Source organism: Oncorhynchus keta, unplaced genomic scaffold (genome assembly GCF_023373465.1).
Source record: "Oncorhynchus keta strain PuntledgeMale-10-30-2019 unplaced genomic scaffold, Oket_V2 Un_contig_14708_pilon_pilon, whole genome shotgun sequence".
Lineage (NCBI taxonomy): Eukaryota > Metazoa > Chordata > Actinopteri > Salmoniformes > Salmonidae > Oncorhynchus > Oncorhynchus keta.
In genome coordinates this window covers 11,614-30,150 of record NW_026278893.1, presented here as the reverse complement: position 1 = coordinate 30,150, position 18,537 = coordinate 11,614, and the positions used below count along the sequence as shown (strand labels likewise).

Genomic DNA, 18,537 nt, shown 5'->3' with positions numbered 1-18,537 from the left:
GTACTGCCGTCAGGTCATTCATCTCTATCCACACAATGTCATTTTATCAAATGTATGTACACAAATCTCTATCCGTACTGCCGTCAGGTCATTGTCTGTATCTCTATGTGACTGCCCAGTGTTGTAATCTATCCGTACTGCCTCAGATCATTGTGTTGTATACATCCGATAATTTAATGTATCATATCCGTATGATGTGTCAGGTCATTGTGTGTATCCCTTCCGTAAGGTCATTGTGTTGTATCTCTATGACTGCTCAGGTCATTGACTGATTGGTAAAAATCTATCCGTACAGATTGTGTTGTATCTCTATCCATACTGTTCATTTGTTGTATCTCTATCCGTACTGTCGTCAGGTCATTGTGCTGTTCATTGTGTAAAATCCTACTGCCGTCAGGTCATTGTGCTGTTCATTGTGCTGTATATCTATCCGTACTGCCGTCAGGTCATTGTGTTGTATCTCTATCCGTACTGCCGTCAGGTCATTGTGCTGTTCATTGTGCTGTATATCTATCCGTACTGCCGTCAGGTCATTGTGTTGTATCTCTATCCGTACTGCCGTCAGGTCATTGTGCTGTTCATTGTGTATATCTATCCGTACTGCCGTCAGGTCATTGTGTTGTATCTCTATCCATACTGCCGTCAGGTCATTGTGTTGTATCTCTATCCGTACTGCCGTCAGGTCATTGTGTTGTATCTCTATCCGTACTGCCGTCAGGTCATTGTGTGTTCATTGTGCTGTATCTCTATCCGTACTGCCGTCAGGTCATTGTGCTGTATCTCTATCCATACTGCCGTCAGGTCATTGTGTTGTATCTCTATCCGTACTGCCGTCAGGTCATTGTGCTGTATCTCTATCCGTACTGCCGTCAGGTCATTGTGCTGTATCACTATCCGTACTGCCGTCAGGTCATTGTGCTGTATCTCTATCCGTACTGCCGTCAGGTCATTGTGCTGTATCTCTATCCGTACTGCCGTCAGGTCATTGTGCTGTATCTCTATCCGTACTGCCGTCAGGTCATTGTGCTGTATCTCTATCCGTACTGCCGTCAGGTCATTGTGCTGTTCATTGTGCTGTATCTCTATCCGTACTGCCGTCAGGTCATTGTGTTGTATCTCTATCCGTACTGCCGTCAGGTCATTGTGCTGTATCTCTATCCGTACTGCCGTCAGGTCATTGTGCTGTATCTCTATCCGTACTGCCGTCAGGTCATTGTGTGTATCACTATCCGTACTGCCGTCAGGTCATTGTGTTGTATCTCTATCCGTACTGCCGTCAGGTCATTGTGCTGTATCTCTATCCGTACTGCCGTCAGGTCATTGTGCTGTATCTCTATCCGTACTGCCGTCAGGTCATTGTGCTGTATCTCTATCCGTACTGCCGTCAGGTCATTGTGTTGTATCTCTATCCGTACTGCCGTCAGGTCATTGTGTTGTATCTCTATCCGTACTGCCGTCAGGTCATTGTGCTGTATCTCTATCCGTACTGCCGTCAGGTCATTGTGCTGTATCTCTATCCGTACTGCCGTCAGGTCATTGTGCTGTATCTCTATCCGTACTGCCGTCAGGTCATTGTGCTGTATCTCTATCCGTACTGCCGTCATCATTGTGCTGTATCTCTATCCGTACTGCCGTCAGGTCATTGTGCTGTATCTCTATCCGTACTGCCGTCAGGTCATTGTGTTGTATCTCTATCCGTACTGCCGTCAGGTCATTGTGTTGTATCTCTATCCGTACTGCCGTCAGGTCATTGTGCTGTATCTCTATCCGTACTGCCGTCAGGTCATTGTGCTGTATCTCTATCCGTACTGCCGTCAGGTCATTGTGCTGTATCTCTATCCGTACTGCCGTCAGGTCATTGTGCTGTATCTCTATCCGTACTGCCGTCAGGTCATTGTGCTGTATCTCTATCCGTACTGCCGTCAGGTCATTGTGCTGTATCTCTATCCGTACTGCCGTCAGGTCATTGTGTTGTATCTCTATCCGTACTGCCGTCAGGTCATTGTGCTGTATCTCTATCCGTACTGCCGTCAGGTCATTGTGTTGTATCTCTATCCGTACTGCCGTCAGGTCATTGTGTTGTATCTCTATCCGTACTGCCGTCAGGTCATTGTGTTGTATCTCTATCCGTACTGCTGTCAGGTCATTGTGTTGTATCTCTATCCGTACTGCCGTCAGGTCATTGTGTTGTATCTCTATCCGTACTGCCGTCAGGTCATTGTGCTGTATCTCTATCCGTACTGCCGTCAGGTCATTGTGCTGTTCAGATCTCTGTAGCGTCCCAAATGGCATTCTATTCCCTATATAGTGATATAACCCCCCCCACACTGGGCCCTGGTCCAAAGTAGTACACTACCATTTGGAAACTCAGACCTTGTGTATCAAGAAAACACTGATTGTCAAGAATAAATAAAAAAAGATGACCAGTCTGTAAAATAAGCAGCAGAAGGTTAATATAGTGAGACAGATCAGGAAGAGGATTGCATAGTGAACCCTTTAATTAAGGAGAAGATATTCAAATATTATAAACGACCAACTGAAAAGAAGACGTGCAGCAAAACGCATTAAGTTATTAAGTTATTAATAAATGAGTTATTAAGGCAAATGTTTCAACATTTATAACATGGCACATTTAAGAAGTCCAATAGTGACTGGATTTCCAGCTCTTTCTGGTCATTGTGTCTGTTTAAAACACACAGGTATTAACACAGGATAAGCATTTTTAAAAGCCTGATAAGACATTATAAAAGGTTCAGGCTAATAACACATTATCACACGTTTTAACCTGGGTGCTTTCAGTAAAGTGGAACCAAAAACAGCTGAAGTATTAAATTACTCATTGTAATGTGCATTTCTCTACGTTCTTGCTTTACCAAACAACACAAGCCTTTCCTTGTATGACAGAACCAATAATTAATTACAGGACTAAAGTGAAACTAGGTGGTGGAGTAGAAATGTGTAAAACAAACATACCACGAAAACCTCATGCATTGCAGCCATTCACCCAATCACTGATGTCTAATGTTCTTCGTGAGAGCAGACATTCACCCAATCACTGATGTCTAATGTTCTTAGTGAGAGCAGCCATTCACCCAATCACTGATGTCTAATGTTCTTAGTGAGAGCAGCCATTCACCCAATCACTGATGTCTAATGTTCTTAGTGAGAGCAGCCATTCACCCAATCACTGATGTCTAATGTTCTTAGTGAGAGCAGACATTCACCCAATCACTGATGTCTAATGTTCTTAGTGAGAGCAGCCATTCACCCAATCACTGATGCCTAATGTTCATAGTGAGAGCAGCCATTCACCCAATCACTGATGTCTAATGTTCTTAGTGAGAGCAGCCATTCACCCAATCACTGATGTCTAATGTTCATAGTGAGAGCAGCCATTCACCCAATCACTGATGTCTAATGTTCATAGTGAGAGCAGCCATTCACCCAATCACTGATGTCTAATGTTCATAGTGAGAGCAGCCATTCACCCAATCACTGATGTCTAATGTTCATAGTGAGAGCAGCCATTCACCCAATCACTGATGTCTAATGTTCATAGTGAGAGCAGCCATTCACCCAATCACTGATGTCTAATGTTCATAGTGAGAGCAGCCATTCACCCAATCACTGATGTCTAATGTTCATAGTGAGAGCAGCCATTCACCCAATCACTGATGTCTAATGTTCTTAGTGAGAGCAGCCATTCACCCAATCACTGATGTCTAATGTTCTTAGTGAGAGCAGCCATTCACCCAATCACTGATGTCTAATGTTCTTAGTGAGAGCAGCCATTCACCCAATCACTGATGTCTAATGTACTTAGTGAGAGCAGCCATTCACCCAATCACTGATGTCTAATGTTCTTAGTGAGAGCAGCCATTCACCCAATCACTGATGTCTAATGTTTATAGTGAGAGCAGCCATTCACCCAATCACTGATGCCTAATGTTCATAGTGAGAGCAGCCATTCACCCAATCACTGATGTCTAATGTTCTTAGTGAGAGCCATTCAGATGTGTTCATAGAGCAGCCATTCACCCAATCACTGATGTCTAATGTTCTTAGTGAGAGCAGCCATTCACCCAATCACTGATGTCTAATGTTCTTAGTGAGAGCAGCATTCACCCAATCACTGATGTCTAATGTTCTTAGTGAGAGCAGCCATTCACCCAATCACTGATGTCTAATGTTCTTAGTGAGAGCAGCCATTCACCCAATCACTGATGTCTAATGTTCTTAGTGAGAGCAGCCATTCACCCAATCACTGATGTCTAATGTTTATAGTGAGAGCAGCCATTCACCCAATCACTGATGTCTAATGTTCATAGTGAGAGCAGCCATTCACCCAATCACTGATGTCTAATGTTCTTAGTGAGAGCAGCCATTCACCCAATCACTGATGTCTAATGTTCTTAGTGAGAGCAGCCATTCACCCAATCACTGATGTCTAATGTTCATAGTGAGAGCAGCCATTCACCCAATCACTGATGTCTAATGTTCTTAGTGAGAGCAGCCATTCACCCAATCACTGATGTCTAATGTTCTTAGTGAGAGCAGCCATTCACCCAATCACTGATGTCTAATGTTCTTAGTGAGAGCAGCCATTCACCCAATCACTGATGTCTAATGTTCTTAGTGAGAGCAGCCATTCACCCAATCGATGTCTAATGTTCTTAGTGAGAGCAGCCATTCACCCAATCACTGATGTCTAATGTTCTTAGTGAGCAGCCATTCACCCAATCACTGATGTCTAATGTTCTTAGTGAGAGCAGCCATTCACCCAATCACTGATGCCTAATGTTCTTAGTGAGAGCAGCCATTCACCCAATCACTGATGTCTAATGTTCATAGTGAGAGCAGCCATTCACCCAATCACTGATGCCTAATGTTCATAGTGAGAGCAGCCATTCACCCAATCACTGATGTCTAATGTTCTTAGTGAGAGCAGCCATTCACCCAATCACTGATGTCTAATGTTCTTAGTGAGAGCAGCCATTCACCCAATCACTGATGTCTAATGTTCTTAGTGAGAGCAGCCATTCACCCAATCACTGATGTCTAATGTTCTTAGTGAGAGCAGCCATTCACCCAATCACTGATGTCTAATGTTCTTAGTGAGAGCAGCCATTAACCCAATCACTGATGTCTAATGTTCTTAGTGAGAGCAGCCATTCACCCAATCACTGATGTCTAATGTTCTTAGTGAGAGCAGACATTCACCCAATCACTGATGTCTAATGTTCTTAGTGAGAGCAGCCATTCACCCAATCACTGATGTCTAATGTTCTTAGTGAGAGCAGCCATTCACCCAATCACTGATGTCTAATGTTCTTAGTGAGAGCAGCCATTCACCCAATCACTGATGTCTAATGTTCTTAGTGAGAGCAGCCATTCACCCAATCACTGATGTCTAATGTTCTTAGTGAGAGCAGCCATTCACCCAATCACTGATGTCTAATGTTCATAGTGAGAGCAGCCATTCACCCAATCACTGATGTCTAATGTTTATAGTGAGAGCAGCCATTCACCCAATCACTGATGTCTAATGTTCATAGTGAGAGCAGCCATTCACCCAATCACTGATGTCTAATGTTCATAGTGAGAGCAGCCATTCACCCAATCACTGATGTCTAATGTTCTTAGTGAGAGCAGCCATTCACCCAATCACTGATGTCTAATGTTCTTAGTGAGAGCAGCCATTCACCCAATCACTGATGTCTAATGTTCATAGTGAGAGCAGCCATTCACCCAATCACTGATGTCTAATGTTCTTAGTGAGAGCTTAACAGATGATATCAGTCGTGAAAAAATAACCCTGGATTGTTAGCAAGCACTACATCCAAGAAACTATGTAAGTGTATTATGTCTTTTGTTGCGTTACACATTTAAGCACCTTAAAAAAAAAAAGGAGACAGAATCCGAGCTTGTCAAAAAGTGACTGTTGTTTTCCAAAAATATCTAAAATCAAAACGTAATGATTTGAGGCTTGACATCATGCTAAACAACAACACTGCATATAGAAGAAAGGTGAACATGAACATAGAGCTTGTACTGCTATTCTTTTATTATTATTAAATCTTACAATGAACCTAGGCTACTTTATCTGACCAGGAAGTGATGTCATAAGACCACAGTTGACCCTGGTACACTGAGCTACAGATGACTCCGTTATTAAATATTGCCATAGATTGTTTCTCTCGTGCCATCAATAGTTATTCTACTTTAACTTCACAGCTAGCTACCGAAATAAAACCCCCTTTCTCCTTCTTAAATACAAGTAGATCGGGTCTGATGGCAAATAGAAAGGGTTGATCATTCTAAATGCGTTTATGTTTCAGGATGGTACAGTATAGTGACGTCTTAACACACTCTCCATTTTCTGACATTTTAACTAGAAAACAAACTGATGCAAACAGTTATTTTCCTTTTTTAAAGTGCCTTTAGTCAGCCTAAATCCATACACAGATTTAAATATATCTATATGTGTTAACATATCCATATATTATAGAATTGACGGTAGTGTGGAACATGTCACTTTTGAAAGACTAGGGACTATAGTGGATATACAACATCCACATTCGGCTTATTGGTAACAGGTGGGTGTCGTCATAGGCCTCAATGCCGGTGCTAAAGAAACAGACTCATCACGGTCATACACATTATAAAATCTTAGAAAACTATGCAAACCACCCCATTTAAGTCCCATTTATATCACCATGAGCAGATTCCCTGGACCAAAAAGCTCTTTCAAACAGAGATTCTCCATTCAGCTTGCCTTCTAGTCCAAGACGAGGCAAAATGCATGTCTGGGAAAGGGGCCTGATGGGTAATGGTTCGTTGTGTCATGACAGAGTGAAGGTAGTTGTTACAGGCACAACCTTTAGGTCTACATATCCTTTAGGTCTACATATCCTTTAGGTCTACATATCCTTTAGGTCTACATATCCTTTAGGTCTACATACTGAGTCATATCCTTTATGTGGTAATTATAACCATGATATTCAGGCCTACAGACAGTAGAACCATCCTGTCAAGTGTTACCTCATTAACTAGCTAGTAGCTACCTACTTTGTCTTCAAGGGACGGTTTCCCGAACAAAGAATAATCTTGGACTTTCAAATGGAGATTATCTATTGATTTAGACCTTTTAGTCCAGGATTTGTTGTCCGGGAAACTCGCCCTAAGTGTACAGGAAAAGACACATCATCGACAACAATTAGTCCTGCATAAACATGAACATTATTTACAACCCTGTTTGCTTGGTTAAACTAAGGCCAACTTCACACAACTACCACAATGTATAGTGAGTGATCTCTAGGCAACGGCACAGTGTAACCAGGCTGGTTTCTGTGTCACTCGTCCAAACAGCTCTGGATTAGTTGGACGTGGTTTGCATCATGTGGCCCAGAGGATAGAACAGTCACTTGTTAATGCTTCACAGTCCTGTCCTGAATGATATGCTGCCTGTCTCCTTCAGGCCTGTCCCAAATGATATGCTGTCTGTCCCGAATGATATGCCTTCTCCTTCAGGCCTGTCCCGAATGATATGCTGCCTGTCTCCTTCAGGCCTGTCCCGAATGATATGCTGTCTGTCTCCTTCAGGCCTGTCCCAAATGATATGCTGTCTGTCTCCTTCAGCCCTGTCCCGAATGATATGCTGCCTGTCTCCTTCAGGCCTGTCCCGAATGATATGCTGCCTGTCTCTTTCAGGCCTGTCCCGAATGATATGCTGCCTGTCTCCTTCAGGCCTGTCCCAAATGATATGCTGTCTGTCTCCTTCAGGCCTGTCCCAAATGATATGCCGTGTCTCTCTCCCCTTCAGGCCTGTCCTGAATGATATGCTGTCTCCCCTTCAGGCCTGTCCCGAATGATATGCTGTCTCCCCTTCAGGCCTGTCCTGAATGATATGCTGTCTCCCCTTCAGGCCTGTCCCGAATGATATGCTGCCTGTCTCCTTCAGGCCTGTCCCAAATGATATGCTGTCTGTCTCCTTCAGGCCTGTCCCGAATGATATGCTGCCTGTCTCCTTCAGGCCTGTCCCGAATGATATGCAGTCTCTCTCCCCTTCAGGCCTGTCCCAAATGATATGCTGTCTGTCTCCTTCAGGCCTGTCCCAAATGATATGCTGTCTGTCTCCTTCAGGCCTGTCCCGAATGATATGCTGTCTGTCCCGAATGATATGCCGCCTGTCTCCTTCAGGCCTGTCCTGAATGATATGCTGCCTGTCTCCTTCAGGCCTGTCCCAAATGATATGCAGTCTCTCTCCCCTTCAGGCCTGTCCCGAATGATATGCTGCCTGTCTCCTTCAGGCCTGTCCCAAATGATATGCTGCCTGTCTCCTTCAGGCCTGTCCCGAATGATATGCTGTCTGTCTCCTTCAGGCCTGTCCCGAATGATATGCTGCCTGTCTCCTTCAGGCCTGTCCCAAATGATATGCTGCCTGTCTCCTTCAGGCCTGTCCCAAATGATATGCTGTCTGTCTCCTTCAGGCCTGTCCCGAATGATATGCTGTCTGTCCCAAATGATATGCTGCCTGTCTCCTTCAGGCCTGTCCCGAATGATATGCTGCCTGTCTCCCCTTCAGGCCTGTCCCAAATGATATGCTGCCTGTCTCTTTCAGGCCTGTCTTCAACTTCACCACATCTCGTCCCCGGGATAGAGAAAGACAGACAGTTCTAGACAGGTCCAGAACGGTCTCTCCCCACACAGCTTCACACATGGGTAGGTAGTACCATCAATACATAATGAAAACACAGACCACAGGAGACAGTGAGAAACCAGAAGGGGGACAGCAGGGCACAGTCCCCTAATCATGGAGCAGGGGGCTGTTATGTTATCAGGGTCCATCTGATGTCTCAACATCAACTAGACAGATGAGACAGGAGACCAATGACAAGATGTGTGCATCTAACAGAGTAACTAATGTCCCTCTCTCTCCAAGCAGTTCTATTGGAGGCCATCAGAGGGAAGCAGTGTCCAATAGGAAGGAGACGTGGGTGGTGGCTGGCAGAGCTTGACTGAGTCTTTCCTGGAGTTAGAAGCCCAGAGAGTTTCCCATAGAGTTAGAAGCCCAGAGAGAGTTTCCCCATAGAGTTAGAAGCCCAGAGAGAGTTTCCCATAGAGTTAGAAGCCCAGAGAGAGTTTCCCATAGAGTTAGAAGCCCAGAGAGAGTTTCCCATAGAGTTAGAAGCCCAGAGAGAGTTTCCCATAGAGTTAGAAGCCCAGAGAGAGTTTCCCATAGAGTTAGAAGCCCAGAGAGAGTTTCCCATAGAGTTAGAAGCCCAGAGAGTTTCCCATAGAGTTAGAAGTCCAGAGAGAGTTTCCCATAGAGTTAGAAGCCCAGAGAGAGTTTCCCATAGAGTTAGAAGCCCAGAGAGAGTTTCCCATAGAGTTAGAAGCCCAGAGAGAGTTTCCCATAGAGTTAGAAGCCCAGAGAGTTTCCCATAGAGTTAGAAGCCCAGAGAGAGTTTCCCATAGAGTTAGAAGTCCAGAGAGAGTTTCCCATAGAGTTAGAAGTCCAGAGAGAGTTTCCCATAGAGTTAGAAGCCCAGAGAGAGTTTCCCATAGAGTTAGAAGCCCAGAGAGAGTTTCCCATAGAGTTAGAAGCCCAGAGAGTTTCCCATAGAGTTAGAAGCCCAGAGAGAGTTTCCCATAGAGTTAGAAGTCCAGAGAGAGTTTCCCATAGAGTTAGAAGTCCAGAGAGAGTTTCCCATAGAGTTAGAAGCCCAGAGAGAGTTTCCCATAGAGTTAGAAGCCCAGAGAGAGTTCCCCATAGAGTTAGAAGCCCAGAGAAGCCCACTTCTATCTCTATGGTGTCTTTAGAGTCTGCATTGGGTCTACTCTGCTCAGCCACACCCCCTGCCACATGATAGCCTGCCTCTTCAGTAATCTGCTTCCTCCATGACTTCCATGACAACAGTCCTGGGCCCGGTCAGGATGAGGTTACTGACTGTCCTGTAGTCCAGAGACAGCACGTTTAGCCCGTTAACCGAGACCACAAACTGACACACCTAGAGGAGGGAGAAGAACAGAGTAGTTAGAGAAATGCATGTGTAGACATGGCTATGGGAGAAACAACAGAGAAAGGGAGAGGAGAGTTAGCTCTCGGTGGGAGAAACAAGAGAAAGGGAGAGGAGAGTTAGCTCTCGGTGGGAGAAACAGAGAGGAGAGTTAGCTCTCGGTGGGAGAAACAGAGAGGAGAGTTAGCTCTCGGTGGGAGAAACAGAGAGGAGAGTTAGCTCTCGATGGGAGAAACAAGAGAAAGGGAGAGGAGAGTTAGCTCTCGATGGGAGAAACAAGAGAAAGGGAGAGGAGAGTTAGCTCTCGGTGGGAGAAACAAGAGAAAGGGAGAGGAGAGTTAGCTCTCGGTGGGAGAAACAGAGAGGAGAGTTAGCTCTCGGTGGGAGAAACAAGAGAAAGGGAGAGGAGAGTTAGCTCTCGGTGGGAGAAACAGAGAGGAGAGTTAGCTCTCGATGGGAGAAACAAGAGAAAGGGAGAGGAGAGTTAGCTCTCGGTGGGAGAAACAGAGAGGAGAGTTAGCTCTCGGTGGGAGAAACAAGAGAAAGGGAGAGGAGAGTTAGCTCTCGGTGGGAGAAACAGAGAGGAGAGTTAGCTCTCGATGGGAGAAACAAGAGAAAGGGAGAGGAGAGTTAGCTCTCGATGGGAGAAACAGAGAGGAGAGTTAGCTCTCGATGGGAGAAACAAGAGAAAGGGAGAGGAGAGTTAGCTCTCGGTGGGAGAAACAACAGAGAAAGGGAGAGGAGAGTTAGCTCTCGGTGGGAGAAACAAGAGAAAGGGAGAGAAGAGTTAGCTCTCGGTGGGAGAAACAGAGAGGAGAGTTAGCTCTCGATGGGAGAAACAAGAGAAAGGGAGAGGAGAGTTAGCTCTCGATGGGAGAAAACAGAGAACGGGAGAGGAGAGTTAGCTCTCGATGGGAGAAACAAGAGAAAGGGAGAGGAGAGTTAGCTCTCGATGGGAGAAACAACAGAAAGGGAGAGGAGAGTTAGCTCTCGATGGGAGAAACAACAGAAAGGGACAGGAGAGTTAGCTCTCCATGGGAGAAACAAGAGAAAGGGAGAGGAGAGTTAGCTCTCGATGGGAGAAACAGAGAGGAGAGTTAGCTCTCGATGGGAGAAACAAGAGAAAGGGAGAGGAGAGTTAGCTCTCGATGGGAGAAACAAGAGAAAGGGAGAGGAGAGTTAGCTCTCGATGGGAGAAACAGAGAGGAGAGTTAGCTCTCGATGGGAGAAACAAGAGAAAGGGAGAGGAGAGTTAGCTCTCGGTGGGAGAAACAAGAGAAAGGGAGAGAAGAGTTAGCTCTCGGTGGGAGAAACAGAGAGGAGAGTTAGCTCTCGATGGGAGAAACAAGAGAAAGGGAGAGGAGAGTTAGCTCTCGATGGGAGAAAACAGAGAACGGGAGAGGAGAGTTAGCTCTCGATGGGAGAAACAAGAGAAAGGGAGAGGAGAGTTAGCTCTCGATGGGAGAAACAACAGAAAGGGAGAGGAGAGTTAGCTCTCGGTGGGAGAAACAAGAGAAAGGGAGAGGAGAGTTAGCTCTCGATGGGAGAAACAAGAGAAAGGGAGAGGAGAGTTAGCTCTCGATGGGAGAAACAAGAGAAAGGGAGAGGAGAGTTAGCTCTCGATGGGAGAAACACAGAAAGGGACAGGAGAGTTAGCTCTCCATGGGAGAAACAAGAGAAAGGGAGAGGAGAGTTAGCTCTCGATGGGAGAAACACAGAAAGGGAGAGGAGAGTTAGCTCTCGATGGGAGAAACACAGAAAGGGAGAGGAGAGTTAGCTCTCGATGGGAGAAACACAGAAAGGGACAGGAGAGTTAGCTCTCCATGGGAGAAACAAGAGAAAGGGAGAGGAGTGTTAGCTCTCGATGGGAGAAACACAGAAAGGGAGAGGAGAGTTAGCTCTCGATGGGAGAAACACAGAACGGGACAGGAGAGTTAGCTCTCCATGGGAGAAACAAGAGAAAGGGAGAGGAGAGTTAGCTCTCGATGGGAGAAACACAGAAAGGGAGAGGAGAGTTAGCTCCCGATGGGAGAAACAAGAGAAAGGGACAGGAGAGTTAGCTCTCGGTGGGAGAAACAAGAGAAAGGGACAGGAGAGTTAGCTCTCGATGGGATAAACAACAGAAAGGGACAGGAGAGTTAGCTCTCCATGGGAGAAACAAGAGAAAGGGACAGGAGAGTTAGCTCTCGATGGGATAAACAACAGAAAGGGACAGGAGAGTTAGCTCTCGGTGGGAGAAACAAGAGAAAGGGACAGGAGAGTTAGCTCTCGATGGGATAAACAACAGAAAGGGACAGGAGAGTTAGCTCTCCATGGGAGAAACATTTGATTTGATTGCTGACTCACTATTGCAACAGGGTTGGCAAAAACAAACATGTTTTAGGACTGTTTTGCAACATGGCAAGCCATCGTCTCAACTTCACCCTAATTTCATGAAGTGAAGGAATTCTAGAGCATCCCCTCGCTGCAAATCACATCAAAACACAATCCCTTATTTTTCTTGGCAACGGGTCAACCGTTACCCAGAAGGCCCCAGTCACTCAGGAGTTAATACTCCTAGAAAAGAGCACTTGAGGATTTCTCAGAAAAAGCGTTTGTTAACCGTTTCATGGCCAGGCCGTGGCTGAAATGAATGAGATACTGGTTATCTTAGGCTGCAGAGAATTTGTAGAGAAGGAGCCATGTTAAACTGCAGCGTTCTGTGTTACCACGGCTACAGCGGAGTCAATCACCACCTTCCGGAGACACCTGAAACCCCACCTCTTTAAGGAATACCTAGGATAGGATAAAGTAATCCTTCCCTCCCCCCCCCTTAAAAGATTTAGATGCACTATTGTAAAGTGGCTGTTCCACTGGATGTCATAAGGTGAATGCACCAATTTGTAAGTCGCTCTGGATAAGAGCGTCTGCTAAATGACTTAAATGTAAATGTAAGTCATTGTTCTGTGTTACCATGGCAACAGGGTATATATATAAGTCATTGTTCTGTGTTACCACGGCTACAGGGTATACGTCATTGTTCTGTGTTACCACGGCTACAGGGTATAAGTCATTGTTTTGTGTTACCACGGCTACGGGGTATAAGTCATTGTTCTGTGTTACCACGGCTACGGGGTATAAGTCATTGTTCTGTGTTACCACGGCTACAGGGTATAAGTCATTGTTCTGTGTTACCACGGCTACGGGGTATAAGTCATTGTTCTGTGTTACCACGGCTACAGGGTATAAGTCATTGTTCTGTGTTACCACGGCTACGGGGTATAAGTCATTGTTCTGTGTTACCACGGCTACAGGGTATAAGTCATTGTTCTGTGTTACCACGGCTACGGGGTATAAGTCATTGTTTTGTGTTACCACGGCTACGGGGTATAAGTCATTGTTTTGTGTTACCACGGCTACGGGGTATAAGTCATTGTTCTGTGTTACCACGGCTACAGGGTATAAGTCATTGTTCTGTGTTACCACGGCTACGGGGTACAAGTCATTGTTTTGTGTTACCACGGCTACGGGGTATAAGTCATTGTTCTGTGTTACCACGGCTACAGGGTATAAGTCATTGTTCTGTGTTGCCACTGCACAGGGTATAAGTCATTGTTCTGTGTTACCATGGCTACAGGGTATAAGTCATTGTTCTGTGTTACCACGGCTACGGGGTATAAGTCATTGTTCTGTGTTACCACGGCTACATGGTATAAGTCATAGTTCTGTGTTACCACTGCTACAGGGTATAAGTCATTGTTCTGTGTTACCAAGGCTACGGGGTATAAGTCATTGTTCTGTGTTACCACGGCTACAGGGTATAAGTCATTGTTCTGTGTTACCACGGCTACAGGGTATAAGTCATTGTTCTGTGTTACCACGGCTACAGGGTATAAGTCATTGTTTTGTGTTACCACGGCTACGGGGTATAAGTCATTGTTCTGTGTTACCACTGCTACAGGGTATAAGTCATTGATCTGTGTTACCACGGCTACAGGGTATAAGTCATTGTTTTGTGTTACCACTGCTACAGGGTATAAGTCATTGTTCTGTGTTACCACTGCTACAGGGTATAAGTCATAGTTCTGTGTTACCACGGCTACAGGGTATAAGTCATTGTTCTGTGTTACCACGGCTACAGGGTATAAGTCATTGTTCTGTGTTACCAAGGCTACGGGGTATAAGTCATTGTTCTGTGTTACCACGGCTACAGGGTATAAGTCATTGTTCTGTGTTACCACGGCTACAGGGTATAAGTCATTGTTCTGTGTTACCACGGCTACAGGGTATAAGTCATTGTTTTGTGTTACCACGGCTACGGGGTATAAGTCATTGTTCTGTGTTACCACTGCTACAGGGTATAAGTCATTGATCTGTGTTACCACGGCTACAGGGTATAAGTCATTGTTTTGTGTTACCACTGCTACAGGGTATAAGTCATTGTTCTGTGTTACCACTGCTACAGGGTATAAGTCATAGTTCTGTGTTACCACGGCTACAGGGTATAAGTCATTGTTCTGTGTTACCACGGCTACAGGGTATAAGTCATTGTTCTGTGTTACCACGGCTATAGGGTAAAAGTCATTGTTCTGTTACCATTGATACAGTCATTGTTCTGTGTTACCACGGCTACAGGGTATAAGTCATTGTTCTGTGTTACCACGGCTACAGGGTATAAGTCATTGTTCTGTGTTACCACGGCTATAGGGTATAAGTCATTGTTCTGTTACCATTGATACAGTCATTGTTCTGTGTTACCACGGCTACAGGGTATAAGTCATTGTTCTGTGTTACCACGGCTACAGGGTATAAGTCATTGTTCTGTGTTACCACTGCTACAGGTTATAAGTCATTGTTCTGTGTTACCACGGCTATAGGGTATAAGTCATTGTTCTGTTACCATTGATACAGTCATTGTTCTGTGTTACCACGGCTACCATTGTTCTGTGTTACCACGGCTACAGGGTATAAGTCATTGTTCTGTGTTACCACGGCTACAGGGTATAAGTCATTGTTCTGTGTTACCACGGCTACAGGGTATAAGTCATTGTTCTGTGTTACCACGGCTACAGGGTATAAGTCATTGTTCTGTGTTACCACGGCTACAGGGTATAAGTCATTGTTCTGTGTTACCACGGCTACAGGGTATAAGTCATTGTTCTGTGTTACCACATTGTTCTGCTATACAGGGTATGTTCTGTTTACCACGGCTACAGGGTATAAGTCATTGTTCTGTTCTGTGTTACCACGTCATTGTTCTGTGTTACCACGGCTACAGGGTATAAGTCATTGTTCTGTGTTACCACGGCTACAGGGTATAAGTCATTGTTCTGTGTTACCACGGCTACAGGGTATAAGTCATTGTTCTGTGTTACCACGGCTACAGGGTATAAGTCATTGTTCTGTGTTACCACGGCTACAGGGTATAAGTCATTGTTCTGTGTTACCACGGCTACAGGGTATAAGTCATTGTTCTGTGTTACCACGGCTACAGGGTATAAGTCATTGTTCTGTGTTACCACGGCTACAGGGTATATGTCATAGTTCTGTGTTACCACGGCTACAGGGTATAAGTCATTGTTCTGTGTTACCACGGCTACAGGGTATAAGTCATTGTTCTGTGTTACCACGGCTACAGGGTATAAGTCATTGTTCTGTGTTACCACGGCTACAGGGTATAAGTCATTGTTCTGTGTTACCACGGCTACAGGGTATAAGTCATTGTTCTGTGTTACCACTGCTGTTATATTTTTCTTTACCAATCACTCCAGATGATTGGAGATGGATAGAAGATAATTTGACAGGTGACTCAAGCAGATTAATTCAGCCGTACTCTAAATGTTACTATACTGGGAAATACATTTATGGTCATCGTGTACCTGCCGAATCTGTTTAGCTAAATGTCTCTATGAGTCTCAGCAGACCTCTACTGTTTCCTCTTGTGGTCTGAGTCTCAGCAGACCTCTACTGTCTCCTGTTGTGGTCTGAGTCTCAGCAGACCTCTACTGTCTCCTGTTGTGGTCTGAGTCTCAGCAGACCTCTACTGTCTCCTGTTGTGGTCTGAGTCTCAGCAGACCTCTTGCCTCCTGTTGTGGTCTGAGTCTCAGCAGACCTCTACTGTTTCCTGTTGCGGTCCGAGTCTCAGCAGACCTCTACTGTCTCCTGTTGCGGTCCGAGTCTCAGCAGACCTCTACTGTCTCCTGTTGCGGTCCGAGTCTCAGCAGACCTCTTGCCTCCTGTTGCGGTCTGAGTCTCAGCAGACCTCTACTGTCTCCTGTTGTGTTGTCTGAGTCTCCTCAGACCTCTACTGTCTCCTGTTGTGGTGCGAGTCTCCTCAGACCTCTACTGTCTCCTGTTGTGGTGTCTGAGTCTCCTCAGACCTCTACTGTCTCCTGTTGTGGTGTCTGAGTCTCCTCAGACCTCTACTGTCTCCTGTTGTGGTGTCTGAGTCTCCTCAGACCTCTACTGTCTCCTGTTGTGGTGTCTGAGTCTCCTCAGACCTCTACTGTCTCCTGTTGTGGTGTCTGAGTCTCCTCAGACCTCTACTGTCTCCTGTTGTGGTGCGAGTCTCCTCAGACCTCTACTGTCTCCTGTTGTGTTGTCTGAGTCTCCTCAGACCTCTACTGTCTCCTGTTGTGGTGCGAGTCTCCTCAGACCTCTACTGTCTCCTGTTGTGGTGCGAGTCTCCTCAGACCTCTACTGTCTCCTGTTGTGGTGTCTGAGTCTCCTCAGACCTCTACTGTCTCCTGTTGTGGTGTCTGAGTCTCCTCAGACCTCTACTGTCTCCTGTTGTGGTGCGAGTCTCCTCAGACCTCTACTGTCTCCTGTTGTGTTGTCTGAGTCTCCTCAGACCTCTACTGTCTCCTGTTGTGGTGTCTGAGTCTCCTCAGACCTCTACTGTCTCCTGTTGTGTTGTCTGAGTCTCCTCAGACCTCTACTGTCTCCTGTTGTGGTGCGAGTCTCCTCAGACCTCTACTGTCTCCTGTTGTGTTGTCTGAGTCTCCTCAGACCTCTACTGTCTCCTGTTGTGGTGTCTGAGTCTCCTCAGACCTCTACTGTCTCCTGTTGTGGTGTCTGAGTCTCCTCAGACCTCTACTGTCTCCTGTTGTGTTGTCTGAGTCTCCTCAGACCTCTACTGTCTCCTGTTGTGGTGCGAGTCTCCTCAGACCTCTACTGTCTCCTGTTGTGGTGCGAGTCTCCTCAGACCTCTACTGTCTCCTGTTGTGGTGTCTGAGTCTCCTCAGACCTCTACTGTCTCCTGTTGTGGTGTCTGAGTCTCCTCAGACCTCTACTGTCTCCTGTTGTGGTGCGAGTCTCCTCAGACCTCTACTGTCTCCTGTTGTGTTGTCTGAGTCTCCTCAGACCTCTACTGTCTCCTGTTGTGGTGTCTGAGTCTCCTCAGACCTCTACTGTCTCCTGTTGTGTTGTCTGAGTCTCCTCAGACCTCTACTGTCTCCTGTTGTGGTGTCTGAGTCTCCTCAGACCTCTACTGTCTCCTGTTGTGTTGTCTGAGTCTCCTCAGACCTCTACTGTCTCCTGTTGTGGTGTCTGAGTCTCCTCAGACCTCTACTGTCTCCTGTTGTGTTGTCTGAGTCTCCTCAGACCTCTACTGTCTCCTGTTGTGGTGTCTGAGTCTCCTCAGACCTCTACTGTCTCCTGTTGTGGTGTCTGAGTCTCCTCAGACCTCTACTGTCTCCTGTTGTGTTGTCTGAGTCTCCTCAGACCTCTACTGTCTCCTGTTGTGGTGTCTGAGTCTCCTCAGACCTCTACTGTCTCCTGTTGTGTTGTCTGAGTCTCCTCAGACCTCTACTGTCTCCTGTTGTGGTGTCTGAGTCTCCTCAGACCTCTACTGTCTCCTGTTGTGTTGTCTGAGTCTCCTCAGACCTCTACTGTCTCCTGTTGTGGTGTCTGAGTCTCCTCAGACCTCTACTGTCTCCTGTTGTGTTGTCTGAGTCTCCTCAGACCTCTACTGTCTCCTGTTGTGGTGTCTGAGTCTCCTCAGACCTCTACTGTCTCCTGTTGTGTTGTCTGAGTCTCCTCAGACCTCTACTGTCTCCTGTTGTGGTGTCTGAGTCTCCTCAGACCTCTACTGTCTCCTGTTGTGGTGTCTGAGTCTCCTCAGACCTCTACTGTCTCCTGTTGTGGTGTCTGAGTCTCCTCAGACCTCTACTGTCTCCTGTTGTGGTGTCTGAGTCTCCTCAGACCTCTACTGTCTCCTGTTGTGGTGTCTGAGTCTCCTCAGACCTCTACTGTCTCCTGTTGTGGTCTGAGTCTCCTCAGACCTCTACTGTCTCCTGTTGTGGTGTCTGAGTCTCCTCAGACCTCTACTGTCTCCTGTTGTGGTCCCTGTGTCTCCTCAGACCTCTACTGTCTCCTGTTGTGGTGTCTGAGTCTCCTCAGACCTCTACTGTCTCCTGTTGTGGTCTGAGTCTCCTCAGACCTCTACTGTCTCCTGTTGTGGTGTCTGAGTCTCCTCAGACCTCTACTGTCTCCTGTTGTGGTGTCTGAGTCTCCTCAGACCTCTACTGTCTCCTGTTGT

The 18,537-nt window shown here is 46.1% G+C and overlaps 1 protein-coding gene and 1 long non-coding RNA gene across 10 annotated transcripts; one reads left to right on the top strand and one right to left on the bottom strand.

Moving 5' to 3' along the window:
• Window positions 1-1,205: 1,205 nt before the first annotated feature.
• Window positions 1,206-4,000, bottom strand: LOC127918723 (uncharacterized). The gene is made up of 3 exons (XM_052501910.1): window positions 2,143-4,000; window positions 1,675-2,106; window positions 1,206-1,460 (listed from the first exon to the last, which is right to left on the bottom strand). The coding sequence occupies exons 1-3, from the start codon at window positions 2,290-2,292 to the stop codon at window positions 1,206-1,208; spliced, it is 837 nt and encodes a 278-aa protein (XP_052357870.1). The 5' UTR covers window positions 2,293-4,000.
• A 3,361-nt stretch (window positions 4,001-7,361) lies between these two features.
• Window positions 7,362-8,517, top strand: LOC127918722 (uncharacterized). 9 transcript variants are annotated; one of them, XR_008100642.1, is made up of 4 exons: window positions 7,362-7,498; window positions 7,531-7,877; window positions 7,925-8,091; window positions 8,382-8,517. It is a non-coding gene; the product is annotated as an uncharacterized LOC127918722 (long non-coding RNA). The 9 variants fall into 9 exon arrangements; XR_008100641.1 differs by having other exon boundaries at window positions 7,925-8,127; XR_008100636.1 differs by having other exon boundaries at window positions 7,925-8,163; window positions 8,382-8,514.
• The last annotated feature ends 10,020 nt before the right edge of the window (window positions 8,518-18,537 follow it).